The 15,802-nt window shown below is 38.3% G+C and overlaps 1 protein-coding gene across 1 annotated transcript; it reads right to left on the bottom strand.

Annotated features, from left to right (window-relative positions):
• Positions 1 to 4,738: 4,738 nt before the first annotated feature.
• Positions 4,739 to 15,798, bottom strand: coq6.S (coenzyme Q6 monooxygenase S homeolog). The gene is made up of 13 exons (XM_018232464.2): positions 15,657 to 15,798; positions 12,765 to 12,935; positions 11,559 to 11,693; positions 11,420 to 11,478; positions 11,042 to 11,165; positions 10,742 to 10,872; positions 10,567 to 10,674; positions 9,273 to 9,335; positions 7,832 to 7,939; positions 6,038 to 6,240; positions 5,392 to 5,507; positions 4,958 to 5,124; positions 4,739 to 4,871 (listed from the first exon to the last, which is right to left on the bottom strand). The coding sequence occupies exons 2-13, from the start codon at positions 12,913 to 12,915 to the stop codon at positions 4,842 to 4,844; spliced, it is 1,395 nt and encodes a 464-aa protein (XP_018087953.1). The 5' UTR covers positions 12,916 to 12,935; positions 15,657 to 15,798; the 3' UTR covers positions 4,739 to 4,841.
• Between the last annotated feature and the right edge of the window lie 4 nt (positions 15,799 to 15,802).

The raw sequence follows: 15,802 nt of genomic DNA, 5'->3' as shown, positions 1-15,802 counted from the left end.
CATCAGTGTTTTAGTCCCTCCTTCCCTGCCAGGATTTCAAATGATGCAGAAAGAGAAGAACTGTTAAACAGCTGGATTTCAGCACATAGAATTGCATTTATTCATACTTTTTGATGAAACAGGTAACTGTGATGGGTATATTTGGGGATTCTGTGTTATGTGGGCCTCATTATCAAATTTTGGTTTGGAAGCCGGAGTTCCCCTTTAAAGGCAGCTGTTTGAGTTGATACAATAGTTGCTTGTATTCCACAGTTGCTGCTAAGAAATGGATCAACTAAATGTATCAACTAAATGTAGCAAATTGTAACAGTTCAAAACCTGCTCCTGGATCACTGAGCTGCCAGACTGAAACACTGAGACACGAACATTAAACTTTTAAACTAAAATTTTGGGAAAATGGTAAAAAATAAAAGATGAAAAGCAATTGAAAAAAAGTCTTTGTTTATGGGGAACAATCTGAAAAGAACTCAACTGGAAAAAAAAAGTGTTTAGAAGGTAAACAACCCCTTTAAGTCACTACATTACCACCCTGTTAATCTGCTTCTTGTTGTGGTTTGTTACACACAATAAAGGTGACCTGCAAACTGGTTTTGGATTCCTCCAGGCTGGTAAGTTAAATGGCTCTGTGGCAGGGATGAAAGCATGTATAAATAGTTGCACCAGTTACAAACAAATGGCTTTATCAAAGGGATAGCTCACCTTTATGTTACGTTTAGTATGATATACAGTTTAATTCTTAAACAAACTGCTGTTTTTAAAATTATCATCATTTATTTTTTAGTTGCTTTTGAATTAATGTCTTTTGGTTGCTTGGGTCAGTGGTGATGCTGGAACTGATTTCTGATATCTTTGTACTGTATATTTAAATTGTATTTCTTATATGTCAATTTAGCATTTCTCCGCCTCACTGAGATTATGGCCAACATCATTAGTTCTGTTTTCTTTGTTATGAATGGTTCTGATCTTTGGGTACTGGTCTTTTCCTAGAGAGGCTTGCATCATCTTGCTGGTATAAGCAGACCGTGCTACCTGCAATCTTCTGCTTCACCTGCCAAAGTGCCTCTGAGAAGAAACGTTCCAATTTCTTTATACGGTTCATTTCTTATTCCTTCATTTGCAGCACTTTTGCAGTTTCTGCAGTTCCACATTTCCAGCTTTGCTCTTGTAACAATACTTGATACTCTTTATTTTGAGCATCTTTCTCCATTTCCACAGTCATTCTCTCTAAAGTGCATTTATTGACGTTCTGTTGTAACGCCTGGATTTGCACTTTCTTTTGAGAGACCTGTGAGATCTTTCCCTGCACCAGAAAATCATTGATTTCTTGTTCAAAGAGAGTTATATGTACAGTATTTAAAATTAATTTAGCATTAATCAGGTGTAAGTTTGGTTAGGGAAACTCATCCAAGCACAGGGAAAACATACAAACCCCACACACATAGTGCTCTGGTCAAAATCAAACCAAAGGCTCTACAGCTGTAAGGAAACAACCATTGCACCCCAATGCATGTGGCAAAGACATAGCTTTGTGGTTTACAAAGGGGTTTTTTAAGGTAAGTATTATTGTTAAACTTTTGGCTTTGGTAAACTGGAGATCAAAGTCAAACTTCAATATTAATCTTCCCAGACTATGCTCTGCATTTGATATTGTTAATATATCTTATATACTAACTTATTGAACCATCCTAGAGGTTCAGCATCTTCAGGGTCAGACTGGGGGGGTCAGGGCCCACCTGGGCTACCACATCAGGGCCCCCTCACCCCCCCCCCCAAGGGCCCAACTTGCTGGCACTTACCTTTGAAGGGTTAACATGCCTACGTGCCGACCCTTGTAGGCCTCTGTACTTGTTTTTCTGTACGACCCTGTACTGTCTCTTCTTAGACAACCTTGCATAAGTATCATCATGTACTATAAACAATATTATCAGCTTGCCTCGGACAAAATATCTTAGCTAACGCGCATGCACATATTTGTCTCTTTTCTATCTTGTCCATCCTGAAGGATATACCTATTACAGACATATACTATGCTAATAACTATGCTGACACTATGCAAAAAATGAAGATGACTGGGTATTGGGGTACTTCAGGCTCTCTATCTCAGCAGGACACCCCCGCTCCAGGTGCGACAAATGATCCAATAGCTCAATGGAACTGAGAGAAAGCACGCAATGCAGATTAACTGCTAAGTGATTTATTTTTCACAACATGTTTCAGGCTGCACGGCCTTTATCAAGTGTAAAACAAACTGATTATTCACAAACTTTTAAAGGTGTAGACAGGAAGTGAAGTCACACAGGGTGAATACAAATTACCTTAATTAATACGGGTAATTACCATATAGTCACATTTAGTATGAATAAATTACTATCATAATATCCAAACATATACTCTCAGTTCCATTGAGCTATTGGAACTATGCTGACACTATATTGGGACGTCTTTGCTTATACTCTATATAAGCCTATGTTTGGGCTATAATAAACGGAACTTGTTATTCTGATCCACTCGTTGGTGTTTCTTTGTGCAAGTTCCCCGGATCCGGAATACTAGGCATTGTTGGTCAGATGAAATTCAAAGGTTCCAGTAGCAGTCGGTTCGTTGTCCCCTTCAACTTTCTTGTCTTGATTCGATCGGGCAGAGGTCAGACTCTGGGAGGAGATCAGGCAGACAGGCACTGTGGAGTGGGTCTGGGCCGGCGGGGCCCACCAGGTTTATTCCCTGGCGTCCCACTGGCCCAGTCCGACGCTGAGCATCTCTATCGTAATAAATCCAAGTTGTTACAGGAGTTTCTCATATTCGATTTTGTTAGGTCTGTGACACTCACATGCTCAGTGTGATTTGAGCAGCTGTTGAGAAGCTAAGCTTAGGGGGTTGTTGAAAATTATCAAGCAGAAAATGAGTTTGGCCTGTCATATATCATATCCATGGTGCTGTTCTCCAACTGCATGATTTTGCCAAAAGAGCCAAAGAAGGTATATAATTCTATAGAACACAGCTGACCTTCAGGACTCAATCACACTACAGACTAACTTGAGTCAGATCAAACTCACAAGTCATTCAAAGTCTAATGCAGTGGTCTCAAACCAGTGGCTTGTGGGCAACATGTTGCTCTCCGACCCATTGGATGTTGCTCCTAGTGGCCTCAATGAAGGTGCTTATTCCTGAATCCCTGACTTGAAGGCAAGTTTTAATTGCATAAAAACCAGGTGTACTGCCAAACAGAACCTCCTGTAGGCTGCCGGTCCACATAGAGGCTGCCAAATAGCCAATCAAAGCCCATATTTGGCTCCCCGGGAACTTTTTTCATGCTTGTGTTGCTACCCCACCTTTTTTACATTTGAATGTGGCTCACAGGTAAAAAGGCCATGTCTAATGGATAGTTGGATATCATCTTATAAATAAAAAATATTATATATATCAGATAAGGTTTCATCCATATCCAGAGTTACATAAGTCTGTCATGTTAATGAAGCATTAGGAAGATGACTTTGAGCACCCATAGTATTTAGATCACATTTGCAGTTATTTCTCAATGAATATTTGAAATAGAAGTGCCAGGCAGTACATAGGTTTGACAGGCAATTACTTTGCCATGATTTCAAGTGTAAGGGCTGCTGTAAGATTTGTAATGTGTGCAGGGAGTCCCGTCCCACATGTTATGTTTTTGTTGCATTGCATGCCAGTCTCGGATAAAGCCTCTTCTTGCAGTTTGTGATCATAAAGAGCAGTCTTCAATTCAAAGCCCCTTCCTGCGTATGGATCTTATATTCATTGCTGCTTTACTAAAAGAAGGGTTTGGATTTGAGGATAACACTTCACTGCAGGTACCTGTCTTCTGTAGTCTGATAATTTGAGCAGTCTTTTATTTCACTACAAGATTTTATTTGTGTGAGAGAGCTTATTTTTTTTTATCAGACTTGCTGAAATGTTATTTTTTTTTAAAAAAATGTAATTTTTGTACTAATTTTAAGACATCAATAAAAATTCCATTACTACATTTTTTAAGATCCGTCAGGCTTAGTTAACAGCTACCTAAAGTAAAACTTTGAAGGAGAGGATTGTACAGTTCATGGCAAGCAATGAGCAAACCTGTCCATGGTTTTGCAAAAATATTCGCTGAAGGTGAAATGCGATTTCTGCAAATCCATGCCTGACAATAAAATTTGCTCATTACTATGGCACACAAATTCCTTTAATGGCCAAGGTCTTCTCACTGGCATAGTGTAGCTGTATAATGAAATTCCTTTGCAAATGAAACACAAAAGCCCACATTTCTCCCCCCTCCTCATACTCTATAATTGTGTAAGGCACTGTGCATCAGCATTAAGTCCAACATTCTGATGAATGCACAAGATTTTGAAACGTTAGCTCTTGTCTAAATAGATATGATTTATTTTACAAGTCCTGTGAGTGCACTGTGGGAAAGGTCTACCAGCATGATTAATGCAGCACTTTTTCTTTCACATCTGTACTTTTTGGGTGGGATTCAAATGAAGTCAAAGAGCCAACTTTGCAGCACAATATATGGTATAAAATAATATATCTACAAATATTGTATTGTTTTAGGAGGACATTTCCCAGCTGACCCACTCTAATCTTACCGACCCATTTTCATAGGCTTTTGTCGGAGCACATAGGACCTTAAATGTAGAACAGAGTTTGAGAGGAAACAGGAGTTTAACAGGCAAAATAAAAGGGGATTTTTCATGCAAAGCAACATCTAGAAGCATTTACATAAAAGTTAAATATTTTATTTATTGAAAACAATATGTATCTTTAATCAAAAACAGTAAACTTTGAATAATCTTAATCAGACACTGAATCCAATGAAGATCTTCTCATTTGCTCGCAAAGGCCATAATCTGCTCCTAAACAAAGACAATTGGGGGTTAATATATCCAGGATTCTCCTACACTAAATAGACAGATGTTTCAACATAAACCCAGCTTCTTACTTTTACTGGAGTCAGTGCATTTGTAGCTTGCAGGCCCAGTGTCCTGAGAAGTACTATTGGTGGCTGTGTTGTGTTGTATAATCTCTTTAGCAGATCAACTGCGGCCATTAATGGAATATTGTGCCTCTGTCGTTCAGTTTCATATTCCAGAAGGTGCTTTGTAGAGCCTTAAAGGGATAAGTGTGTGTGGGTATTACAAGAGGTTACGTGTATGTACATGCAACTAACATGATATAGATGGGATGATCCTAACATGTAACTTTGGAATGGCTCAACAGGATTGGATATAGTTGTCAAAGCATACGAAGATATATGCAGTATATAAATCATGCAGCTGCATTTTTAAAAAGATATCTACCCTTGAGGTTGTTTTACAAACAGTATTATGACCAGTCCCATTAAAACCCCAGCTCTTGCAGATTGTATATATTTACCCAGGTCACTTCCATTGAATGCAGCTTGACTCAGATGATGGGCCAAACAGGCAACATCCCCAAAGCCCATATTTACGCCTTGACCTGCCAGAGGGTGCACTCTGTGTGCGGCGTCACTGCAGACATAGACAGGTATCACATCATGCATTAAATAAAAATACACTTAGAGGCAGATTTATCAAAGGTCAAAGTGAATTTTCGAATTAAAAAAAATTCGAATTTCGAAGTAATTTTTGGGTACTTCGACCATCGAATAGGCCAAATTCGATTTGAACTGAAAAACCTTGAAAATTCGACCATTCAAAAATCGAAATACTGTCTCTTTAAAAAACGTTGACACCTTAAACCTGCCGAATTGCTGTTTAGCCTATGGGGGACCTCCTAGAAACTGAGGCTTTTGGGCAAGTTTTGATAAGTCGAAGGTTTTTTTTGAAAATCCTTCGAATCGTTCAATTCGAAGGGTTAAATTGTTCGACCTTATGATTTTACTTCAATCGCTTACCGTTTTCGCTGGAAAAAAAATACTTCGACTATCGAAGTATTCAAATTTGATGGTCGAATTTCAACGTTTTTTTACTTCGAAATTCAATCCTTGATAAATATGCCCCTTATAGTATAAAAATGATGCATTGCCTGCTTCTAATACCCAATTAGTGCCACTCGATGCCGGATATATTCAGTGGCATGTCTCAATCCCAGAGGAAAGGCAACCCTACTGTTCTGCTCAACGCTGGACACGCTGGGAGGAAGCTGACGAGGTGAGGAACCAGATGGCATGAAGAAAGACAAAGCTGAGCGAAGTAGAGAACCAGCTGAAGTTATGAACTCTGAATGATTCTCGTTGCTCCACTAAAAAACAGCAAAATCAAAAAGATTAAGAGAAATTTTGAAGAAAATAAAAAAAAAAGCAGCTTTGCTTTTGTATAATCATATAACAAATGCACAACGAGAAGAAGGAAATAGGAATAAAGGAAGGGGCGAAGAATGAGTACAGTAATTAATTGACTGTAGGATCATGAGTGATAAGGTTTAATTTGGGTCAGGTACCCGCAAAGTGGCTGGGGTCCCTGACCATGTGTTCGGCAGGTACCCTACCACGATCTGATGGGATTTTTACCCTGTCGGGGAAGCCCTTAAGAGGGCCCCATACACGGGCCAATAAGCTGCTGACTGTCTATCAGCAGCTTTTATCAGTCCGTGTATGGCCACCTTAAGATGGCAACTGGTCAGTGTTTGGGGCCCAATGCGAAAACCAGACAGATACAATAATTATTGGGCAAGTTTGTACTCTGATGCAGTCCTCAACCAGCAGTTGGTCTGCAGTATGATCCAATTATTTGCCAATGAGCCAGCATATAGATTGGATAAAGTTCTTCCTCATGGCACATTTTCCAACTTTATAAAATATATTCAGGCAAATACATGCAAACATTCTCTGTTGGTTTGTAGATGAACTGCTTTGTATTTTAAATTTATAATCTTTATATTAAAGAAGTCTGTTCATTTCTAATGACATTGGCAAACCCTCTGTCTAGAATCTAGGACTGCTTCTGTATAATTTCAGTACAAACAAACATAATAGTCCATAATAAATACAGCTGCCAGCTCATACACCAAACCAATCACTCTTTACTACTTCACATATGTCAGCCCCACACAGGTTTCCATTACGATTTAAAGGAAATTCTATTCTATTCTATCCTGCACTAAAATAAGCTCTGTCCTGCACAAAGTTTACCACTTGTAATGCGTTATTAAAAAAAAAAACATGATATAACTCTGCTTCCGGTCTTCTGCATAAAGGCGATGGGGCGACATTCCCTCTGTAAGATCCAACATGCGGCACTCCACATCTCCTTCTAGCCGACAAACCGAAGTTCAGTTACTGCTGTACGGAGCATTTTTTCAGCTGCCTAGTAATATATCTCAGTCTTCATTTAATTCAGGTAGTGGGAGATGGTGTGTGGGCAGTGTTTTTGCTTTCTGCAAAGACCTTCGCTGACCTGTGTGCTTCAGAGATAAACCAGTCTGATGCACGAAACAGGGCAGCCAAAAAATTCTCCGTACAGCTGTAACAATTGACGACCGGTTTGAGCAGAGTTCAGGCTAGGAGGAGATGTTGAGTGCCGCATGTTTGACCTTGCAGAGGGAATGTCGTCCCATCGCCTTTATGCAGAAGACCGGAAGCAGAGTTATATCATGTTTTTTTTTTTTTTTTTTAATAAAGCATTGAAAGTGGTAAACTTTGTGCAGGACAGAGCTTATCTTCTTAGTGCAGGGTAGAATAGAAGTTTTACTAAAAAAATTTTAGTGTTACATTTCCTTTAAACGAGCATTTAAAACTATTAAAACTGCCACAAAGGTTCAAACAAAGGTTTAAGGTATTATTTTGCCATAAAGTATCAGCTTGGTAATTATACTCATTTTTGAATATACTCACAAATGTTGCATTAACTGTATCTACAAAGCTTTCATCGTCCATATTGACAAGCTCCGATGCATGTTCGGGAGATGTGGACCACACCAAGGAACTACATGTGTCAGAAAGCTGCAAAATCAGAAAAGCGGGGTCATTGTTATGAACAACAAAGAAAATTCAAGATAAAGTGGGAATACTGTATGCTATATGTTTATTTTGCTTGTGAATAGTAAGGTAATTATTAGGGATTTCCAATTGAGTCTCCTGCATTCAACTGGTTAAAGATAGACTATCACTTTTTATTAAGGAGTTCCATCGTTAAGTCAACCTATCAAAATATGATAGAAATATAAGTAAAAACCTTACATTTACGGAATACTCAGATGTTACACTGCAATGGAACATGTACCCATATTGAATTACACTAAGAGAAAACACACAGGGCCAGATTCGTTAAACAGAGGTAAACCTATTTATGTTATGTTATTTAGTTGTGATAATAACTCCCAAGCTGTGGAGGAAATTACCTCCAAAATTAATATCACTATTGACTAAACTAAAATTTTAGAGGCAAGTTTTCTCTACTGAATCTATCCACTGATACAAATATTACAAAAATATACAAATTTTGAGATTAGAACTCACCACAGAAAAACTTATTCACTTTCTATTCATTCATATGGGATTTTTTAAAAGCATATTTATCAAATGGTAAACTCCTTTGATAAATATTAGGGATGCTCCGAATTCAGGATTCTGCCTTTCTTAGCAGGATTTGGCCGAATCCTTCTGCCCTGCCCGGAGTGTGGAGGGAAATCGCGTGTCACAAAACAGGGAGTAAAAAATGTTTTCCCCTTCCCACCACTAATTTGCACATGCAAATTAGGATTCAGTTCGGCCGAATCCAAAATAGTGGATTTGGTGCATCCCTAATAAATGATTCTAAAAGTCCTATAGGAATGAGTTTTTCTGTGGTTAGGACTAATTTAACATTTTCATAAATCTGCCACTAATTGTGCACGAAGAAAAATAATAAGTGAACACAGGGGTGCTCTGCCAATGAGGTGAGTTGAAAAACTTGCCCCAGGCAGCAGAGCCCTACAGGTTACCAGGAGCATCAAAAACTCCAGGTAACTTTAAGAGCCAAATTTCAGTTTTTAAACCATAAATTCAGTTCTTCTAGTGCAAGAGGTCGCAATTGCACTCTCCTCACTAGTGATGCGGCCCCCTCAGACACCTTGCCTCAGACGACTCCATACCCCGGAAACAGCCCTGAGTTAAAGTAATTGTATATCACAACCTTTACTTTTAGTTATACTTTTTTTAAGTAAACCCTAAGTCCTGAATATTGCTCTTTGCATCACATTAAGGAATAAACAGAGCACATATACATTAAATTCCGACTCATTAAATTACACAGTAGAAGATGAAACATAATAGCAAACTAACAAGATGTACTTACAGGCAGTAATGCGATGGGACCAGTGGGAAGGAACCTCTGCCAGGCAACATTGTTATCGGTTGCCTATGTCAAAAACAGAAAGATATAAATAAGCATCCAGCACATTTAACAGCCTTTTTACTTATTCAGATTTAGAAACAGACTTTACTCTTAATCTGTGGAACCATGTGAGCCTGTCTAAAAAAATATATACCGGTATGTATTTTGTGGCAGTTTAGACAGCCTTTATCTACTATTTTTTTTTTACATAAGCCTGATTGAAAGCAATACACATATGCTCTGATTGTTTTGCACGTTGTAAAAAATAATAATGAAAGGAATTTGTTATTAGACATAAATCTGGCTTTAAAGGAGAAGGAAAGGCTAAATAAAATTAAGTAAGCTTTATCAGAAAGGTCTATATAAATACACCAGTAAACCCTCAAAGTCGTGCTGCTCTGAGTCCTCTGTCAAAAGAAACACCAAATTGATTTCCTTTTATTGTGTATCTATATCAGACTTCCTGTTTTCAGCATAAACCTCCAGGGCAGGGCTTGAGCATGCTCAGTTTGCTCCTCCCCCCCTCCCATCACTGCTGTAATCTGAGCTCAGAGCTGTAAGTGAGCAGGGAGAGACTTAGGCAGGAAGTGATGTCATACCAAGCTTATATGGCAGCTTCTATCCTAAACAAACAGAGACAAGGTCTAGAGCTGTTTACTCAGGTATGGTAAAGCATTCTACTGGATAAATAAAGCGTTCTAGCTTGCACTATTGTGGCTAATCTGTTAACAATAATCTTGGAGCTTTCCTTCTCCTTTACCTCCTAACATTACCAAGATGTGTTGGACCTGTGCAACTACTAACTGTGTAACACACACACACACACAACATTACAGTCAATGTTTGAATTCTTTGGTGAGAACTTAACCATTTTTTTTTCTATACATTTGCATTATTTATACTTTTGCGGTTATCTGATCTTCAACTGTGACTGTCATTATCTGCAGAAATATCACTTTAATATATTAAGGATATATGATAAAGAAAGTCAATTTCTTTGTGATAATCCTTTACATCTTCTATATATTATATTTTCGTGTATACTTGTTAGTTATCTTGAAAAAGGTTGGTATGGCAACCAAAACCTCTAAGTGTATTACTTTCTGACCTGTTTATACATACATATGTATAATTCATTTTTCATTTTCCCTCTAGTTCTTAAATTTAATGATGAAGTTGCTGCAGATTTTTTCTTCTACAGGATTTTAGTTGCCAACATATTCAGTAAAACGTTAAGAAGAGATTTTAGTCTCACCTCAGACAAATAAAGTGTAGCAACTACAGCAGCATGATTATAATTCCACTGGACACTCTGCATTCCAGCTGCACTGCGCACCGTGGAGTTGTGGCCATCTGCACCAATCTGAAAGTACTCAATATTTTAGGAAGGCGTAAAACACAGATGTGCAGCAGACAAGAAAACACCTTACCAAGAGTTTTGTATGAAGCCTTTGCCCATCTGCTAGCTCTATCTCTACCCAAGGGGTGGCTTCACCATTATTATATGGTGGGGGCCATGTGTAGCCCAAAGCTCTGCTTCTGTACATAACTTCAACGTGATCTAAAATAAAAAAATAAAATAAAAAAAATGTTCCACTGATGCTCTGTCACCTAAGGAACACAAACTCTCTAGACTGATAAAATATATTCAAAGTGCTCTAATTTACTGTACAAGGTGCATTTATTGCTTGCCTAATATCATAACCAAGTTTCCTGTTCCGTGGTCTTACCAGACATTAATTCCAGCTGTTTTGTAAGTGCTGCAGTAATGACATCATTTTCCACAATATATCCCATATCTTCCATTGTTTCCTTATCAAATGTGATCATCGCATCTGAGCAGGCATCCCAAACCTTCAAAAAGAAAGGCAATGAACTGTAGTTTACAGAGTACAGTGAAATGGCTTGCTTCTAAATGTACCAAAGTAAAATAAAAAGCAGTAAGAGATATCTATAGGTTTTCGAATGACTAAAAATAAAGGTTCCTTTCACATGGCAAAGATTAAGCAGATTCCAAGAGACAGACGGGAGGACAAATGGTGCTCAGTTGTCCCTTTTCAGTGGATTAGAATACATGGTGATAAACCTTTACCCTACATAAAGCCTACCTGCATTCTCTTATATGGTTTTAGCCTCATGGCCAAGATATGGTCCCAAGCACCAAAACCTACAGGGCATAAATAAATGAATAAATGTTTTGCCTATTGTTATTTTCTGAATTTAAAAAAGATGAAATCTTAGACTCACTAGCAAGTAGGTTTGCGGAGCCTGGGGTAATGGAGCTGACTCTGTTGCCGAAGTTCTCAGGTAGATGATCAAATGGTTTTCTTTGCCCAGCTTCCAGCAAAAGAATTTTCTTGTGTTGCAAGTGAGGATCTGAGCCTAAATTGACCAAAGATGAATAAACAATCTTACTTTTAGCTGTGGCAGTGCTTTATAAGTCACTTTCTACCCTCATTCATTTTTTTTAAAAAAACCTTTCTTATTATGAGCATACAAAAGGTGATGTTACATACAGAGTATTGTATCAGTTGTACATATTGTTGTTTTTATATAATAATAAACTTCAACATCACTATGTAATAAAAAAACAAAAAAAACAATGTTGTGTGTTTCCTTCATTTAACAATCTAAGGCTAGGGCCAAACGGGGCTGGAATCCGCAGGCCTATTTCAGCCCCTAACAGTTAGGAGTATTTTCTTCTTGTTTTGCGTCAGGAAGCCTTGTGTCAGCTCCGGCATGAAAACATTAGGCAGATTTCGCAGAAGCTTGAGACTTTGCATTTTGCACCAAAATCCACCAAATGTGTTCATGCCGGAGCAGAAACAAGGCTTCCCAACACGAAACAAGAAGAAGATACTGCTAGTGGAGAGGGGCTGAAATTAATCTGCAGATTTCATCAGGTTAATTTTGGCCTTGTCTGGACCTAGCCTAAGAGTACAATGGTATACTAGCAGCAGTAGTCAGGTTTGTAATTGAAAGGCTCGTAAAAGCCTCTTTATCACCAAACACCTCTGTCATAGGGCAAACTTAGTATGTCAGATTGATTAAAGGCCAGTAATATACATTGTTCAAGTTGTTTCTATATCAGAGTCTACATCTATCCAAAGATCCCAGACCTTATTAAACTACACTCATTCCTACATAATCTGTGACCCCCTTTTATAGTCTTTTATATCAATCAACCTGAACTCTACTAATGCATGCATTTACTCATACTGGGATTCTAACATTACTTACTCGTTCCTCTGTAATGTGCCTGCTATGCTACACAATCATCCAGGAAATTAGAATTATGCACTCATATTTATAAGACAAATAAATGGCTCTTTAGCCTTTTATTAATAGCTATGAATATGTCCTGGTGAGTTATTTCTTTCACATAAACTTTTTTCTACTCTGAAATCCATGTTTCCACTATTAACACATCATATTTATCCCATAAATCCTCACCCAATGCACATGCCATTGCAGTTCCAACCATACCACCGCCAGATATAATCACATCATATACAGCAGGACCAGTGGAACTCAAAGCTCGGCTTTGAGACTGAGACAGCATCCGAAATAGCTTGGATAAGGATGAACCACACAAGCACCGCATTGTGCTTGGCTATTGTTAGTCTGTTGGTGCAAAAACAGACAGTTATTTGGGCCAATCAAGCATGAAAACAAGATTGATGGGGAAAAAAATGCGTACTATCATTTAGTATGGATACTAAAGATGGAAAGAGCTGAAAAAGAAAAGAAAAACAATACAGTATTATGCTTTTTTCAGGTAGCTGAAGATTATAGGTACAACCAAATTGAGAAGGCTAGCTTATATTGAAGCTAGATCTACATGAAATAATGATCTTAATGCTGAATATGCAGTGACTACAAAGATGACTGATTGCCATAATGGGACTATGGAAGGCTAGTGGTGTGGACCACCATTAGGAGATGCTATCATTTTGACAAACATTTTTTTTTTAAATTCATTTTGTAAGCCTAGATTTGGGTAAGCCTGCTTTCTAAGACATGGGAAAATTAAAAATTAATAATTAATGATTAAATTGTTCAATTTGCCTTTTATTCCCCCCACCATGTAAAACAATGAAACCAGTTTCAAGCAATCTACAAGTAGCAGCAAGCAGTGTCTTGTGAAATCAATTGATACCTTATGAACAAGGATAAACAATTTTAAAATCATACAAACTGCACTAAGACTACAACTATGTCTATTATACCTGACTTTTAATAGTTTAAACCTGAAACCCAAACAATTATAACAGAGAATGGGGGGCCAGGGGTCCACCAATGGGCTGCTGCCTCAGGGCCCCCCACACCCCTTGTGTGTCCACGGCGGGGGCCAGGTAGGAAGGTCAGAAGCAGCAGTAAAGCCTTCGTGAAGGAAGCTTGTCTGGGCCGGCAGTGGCACATGAGGCTTCACAAGACACAGAGCAACTAAGTAGTTAGTAGCACAAATCATAGACCAGTGCAGAAGACAGACAATAAAACTAAGGAAAGTGCAAATCTAGTGTCAGACTGGCCTGCCGGGATAAATAGGATTTTTCTCTGTAGGTCCAGCCTTACTGGGTCTGGAGCCCAGAGCATTTAAGCTGTTCTACTTTTCTCAGGTTTCATTTATTCCCAGCAGCAAGAAAGGTAGCACAATGTTAATATAGAAGTCCGTGATGCATCAGGAATATAACGGAGGCCAATTTTTTTTTTTACACAGATTAGAAATAGAATTCAGGGAACCAAGCTGGCAGGGGGAAGGGAAGAATTTATACAGCGAGAGCACAATAGATAGCCGATACCCCCCCAAAAAAACGTAATCTTGCCTGTAAACAAAAAAATTCAGCCTGCACACTGCCTGTGTGTCTGTGCTTCCCCTGACGTTTGTTACATTATTGCTTGTATAAGCATACACTGCAGACAAACAGCTGCTCACACTAGTCCTGAATTTGCCTTTTTTCCATAAAATGTTTCCCACTGACTTCAGTTAACTGGCATATAGTGGGCAATTAAAAAACATTACCTTTTAGACTTTATCAATCAGCTACATTTGATCAATCGCTTACATGTGGGGATACCAGGTTTTTTTTTCTAAAGGGATGGTTCACCTTTAAAGGGATACTGTCATGGGAAAACATGTTTTTTTAAAAACGCATCAGTTAATAGTGCTACTCCAGCAGACTTCTGCTCTGAAATCCATTTCTCAAAAGAGCAAACAGATTTTTTTATATTCAATTTTGAAATCTGACATGGGGCTAGACTTATTGTCAGTTTCCCAGCTGCCCCAGTCATGTGACTCGTGCCTACACTTTAGGATGGAACTACTTTCGGGCAGGATGTTATTTCACCTACTTAATGTAACTCAATCAGTCTCAGTGGGACTTGGCTTTTACTATTAAGTGTTGTTTTTAGATCTACCAGGGAGCGGTTATCTGGTTACCTTCCCACTGTTCTTTTGCTAGGCTGATGGGGGGGGGGGTGATATCACTCCAACTTGCAGTACAGCAGTAAAGAGTGACTAAAGTTTATCATAGCACAAGTCACATGACTGGGGGCAGCTGGGAAAATGACAATAAGTCTAGCCCCATATCAGATTTCAAAACTGGATTTAAAAAAATCTGTTTGCTCTTTTGAAAAATGGATTTCAGTGCAGAATTCTGCTGGAGCAGCACTATTAACTGATACCTTTAAGGTAACTTTTATTATGTTATAGAACGACCAATTCTAAGCAACTTTTCAATTGGTTTTCATTATTTATTTTTTATAGTTATGTCTTTTTCAAATGGACGTTGCGGACTCCCTTCTGAAAAAAAAACAACCAAATGCTCTGTAAGGCTACAAATGTATTGTTATTGCTACTTTTTATTACTGATCCTTCTAATCAGACTCTCCTATTCATATTTCAGCCTCTTGTTCTAATCAATGCATGGTTGCTAGGGTAATTTGGACCCTAGTTACTAGATTGCTTAAAATGCAAATTAAGGAGCTGCTGAATAAAAAGCTAAATAACTCAAAAACCTTCAATAATAAAAAATGAATGCAAATTGATAGTTATCTCAGAATATCACTCTCTACATCATACCAAAAGTTATCACAAAGGTGAACAACCCCTTTAAGCATGAATTAGATGTTTTAAATTAAAACTCTGACGGGCCACAATTTTAAAATACTCAGTCACCGAGCCAATGACTCAGATACAGGAGAGAACAGCTCTCCCCTCTAAAGACAGGTCAAGGACACGAGGGGTTACAAACAATCATATGAGGGACGCATAAATAGGCTGAACATGAGAAACTCTATCAGACTGCAGATAAATAAATTTATAGTTAGACAACATTAGATTACCTCGTTCTCTGTCAAAGTACCTGACTGTCGCATTTCTTATGACATCACCCTTTATAAATACGACCAATCAGCAGCGGCAAGCGTAAGAATGCACTTCACGACCGCCTACCTGTAATACTACCATGAACCTACTGACAAATGCCCAC

Source organism: Xenopus laevis, chromosome 8S, assembly GCF_017654675.1.
Source record: "Xenopus laevis strain J_2021 chromosome 8S, Xenopus_laevis_v10.1, whole genome shotgun sequence".
Lineage (NCBI taxonomy): Eukaryota > Metazoa > Chordata > Amphibia > Anura > Pipidae > Xenopus > Xenopus laevis.
Note: the sequence above shows the minus strand (reverse complement) of the source record. Positions and strands in the feature narration are given on the sequence as shown.

What these genes read in the sequence shown, in the direction of transcription:
- coq6.S (XM_018232464.2), bottom strand. Translation starts at nt 12,915, where the DNA reads ATGCGGTGCTTGTGTGGTTCATCCTTATCCAAGCTATTTCGGATGCTG. An exon ending in TGCAATGGCATGTGCATTGG is followed by an intron (nt 11,694 to 12,764) that starts GTGAGGATTTAT and finishes TGGTCAATTTAG; the next exon opens with GCTCAGATCCTCACTTGCAA. An exon ending in AACCATATAAGAGAATGCAG is followed by an intron (nt 11,166 to 11,419) that starts GTAGGCTTTATG and finishes TTCTTTTTGAAG; the next exon opens with GTTTGGGATGCCTGCTCAGA.